The 1,065-nt window shown below is 38.3% G+C and overlaps 1 protein-coding gene across 2 annotated transcripts in view; it reads right to left on the reverse strand.

Moving 5' to 3' along the window:
• Window positions 1-1,065, reverse strand: part of vps35l (VPS35 endosomal protein sorting factor like) — a 56,408-nt gene that overhangs the window by 5,007 nt on the left and 50,336 nt on the right. For both annotated transcript variants that reach the window (XM_014027506.1, XM_014027505.1), the window contains exon 28: window positions 333-451. In XM_014027506.1, the coding sequence (XP_013882960.1) occupies window positions 333-451 (119 nt within the window). The remainder of the gene's footprint in view (window positions 1-332; window positions 452-1,065) is intronic.

Below are 1,065 nucleotides of genomic sequence, written 5' to 3' on the forward strand. Positions count from 1 at the left end.
ACTCCACCTAGGCTGTATTGTGGAGCCCAGACCCACTGAGAAACTTGCTGTTTCAACAACATTTAATTTAAAAACTGTACTTTTGAGGTTAGACAAATGCTCATAATTAATTTTAATAAATTACAAGTTAAAAGGGGCATGGACATTTATCTTTTTTGTATGAAAAAAATATCGAACCGTGAGACTAAAGTATCGAACTGAATGGTGAATTTTCTGTATCGTTGCAGCCCTAGTAAGACGGTCAATAATTTCTCATGAAGTAGTCTGAAACCTTTGCACAGAACAGGACAAGCAACAAGACAAAACCACTGGAACCATGGAAGCAACCTGACCTCGTCCCGAGTGAGCGTCTTCAGATGGTCCAGGATTTGTCCAATCAGCGTCTCACACAGCTTGTTGATCTCTGACAGAAACTTAGGGTCCCCTCCATACAACGTCTCGTTGGAGTCCACTAGGCCACAAAAAGTAGTGCCAACATTAGTTTTAATCTTAGTAAAATAATGTATACATCTCCTCCCAGATTCTTCTCAGGCCAAGAGTCAGTGACCTAAACTTCAGCAGAGTTTATGACCTAACTGTTTATCTCTGTTTTCTCTCAGACACAGTGTTTTAAGATCAGGACAACATCTGTTAGAAGTAATCAGCTGATAGTTTATCAAACATCCTGCTCTCCTTCAACCAGCATCAGCATCAAGACAGGTGTTATTGTCTGTTTTGGATAACATGCAGTATAAATGAGTGTATCTGAGACTGCCTCAGTACACACATTTTATGTACCACTGCCCTGTGTGACATGATGTGTGTCTTACAGCTGCAATAAACTCAGACGATCAACAGAGTACCTTTATTCTTGGACCACGTATTTCTGTCTTTGTTAAATAAATATTTCCACAACAAACATTTATCATAATGTGATCACATAATCTCATTATACTTTAACAAGCAGAGGTTCTATGGTGTTCATCTTCATGAAGACATACAGTGGTTTGCAAAAGTATTCATACCCCTTGAACTTTTCCATATTTTGTCACATTACAACCACAAACATAAATATATTTCACTGGA

This window comes from Austrofundulus limnaeus, unplaced genomic scaffold (genome assembly GCF_001266775.1).
Source record: "Austrofundulus limnaeus strain Quisiro unplaced genomic scaffold, Austrofundulus_limnaeus-1.0 Scaffold656, whole genome shotgun sequence".
In the NCBI taxonomy this organism is placed as follows: domain Eukaryota; kingdom Metazoa; phylum Chordata; class Actinopteri; order Cyprinodontiformes; family Rivulidae; genus Austrofundulus; species Austrofundulus limnaeus.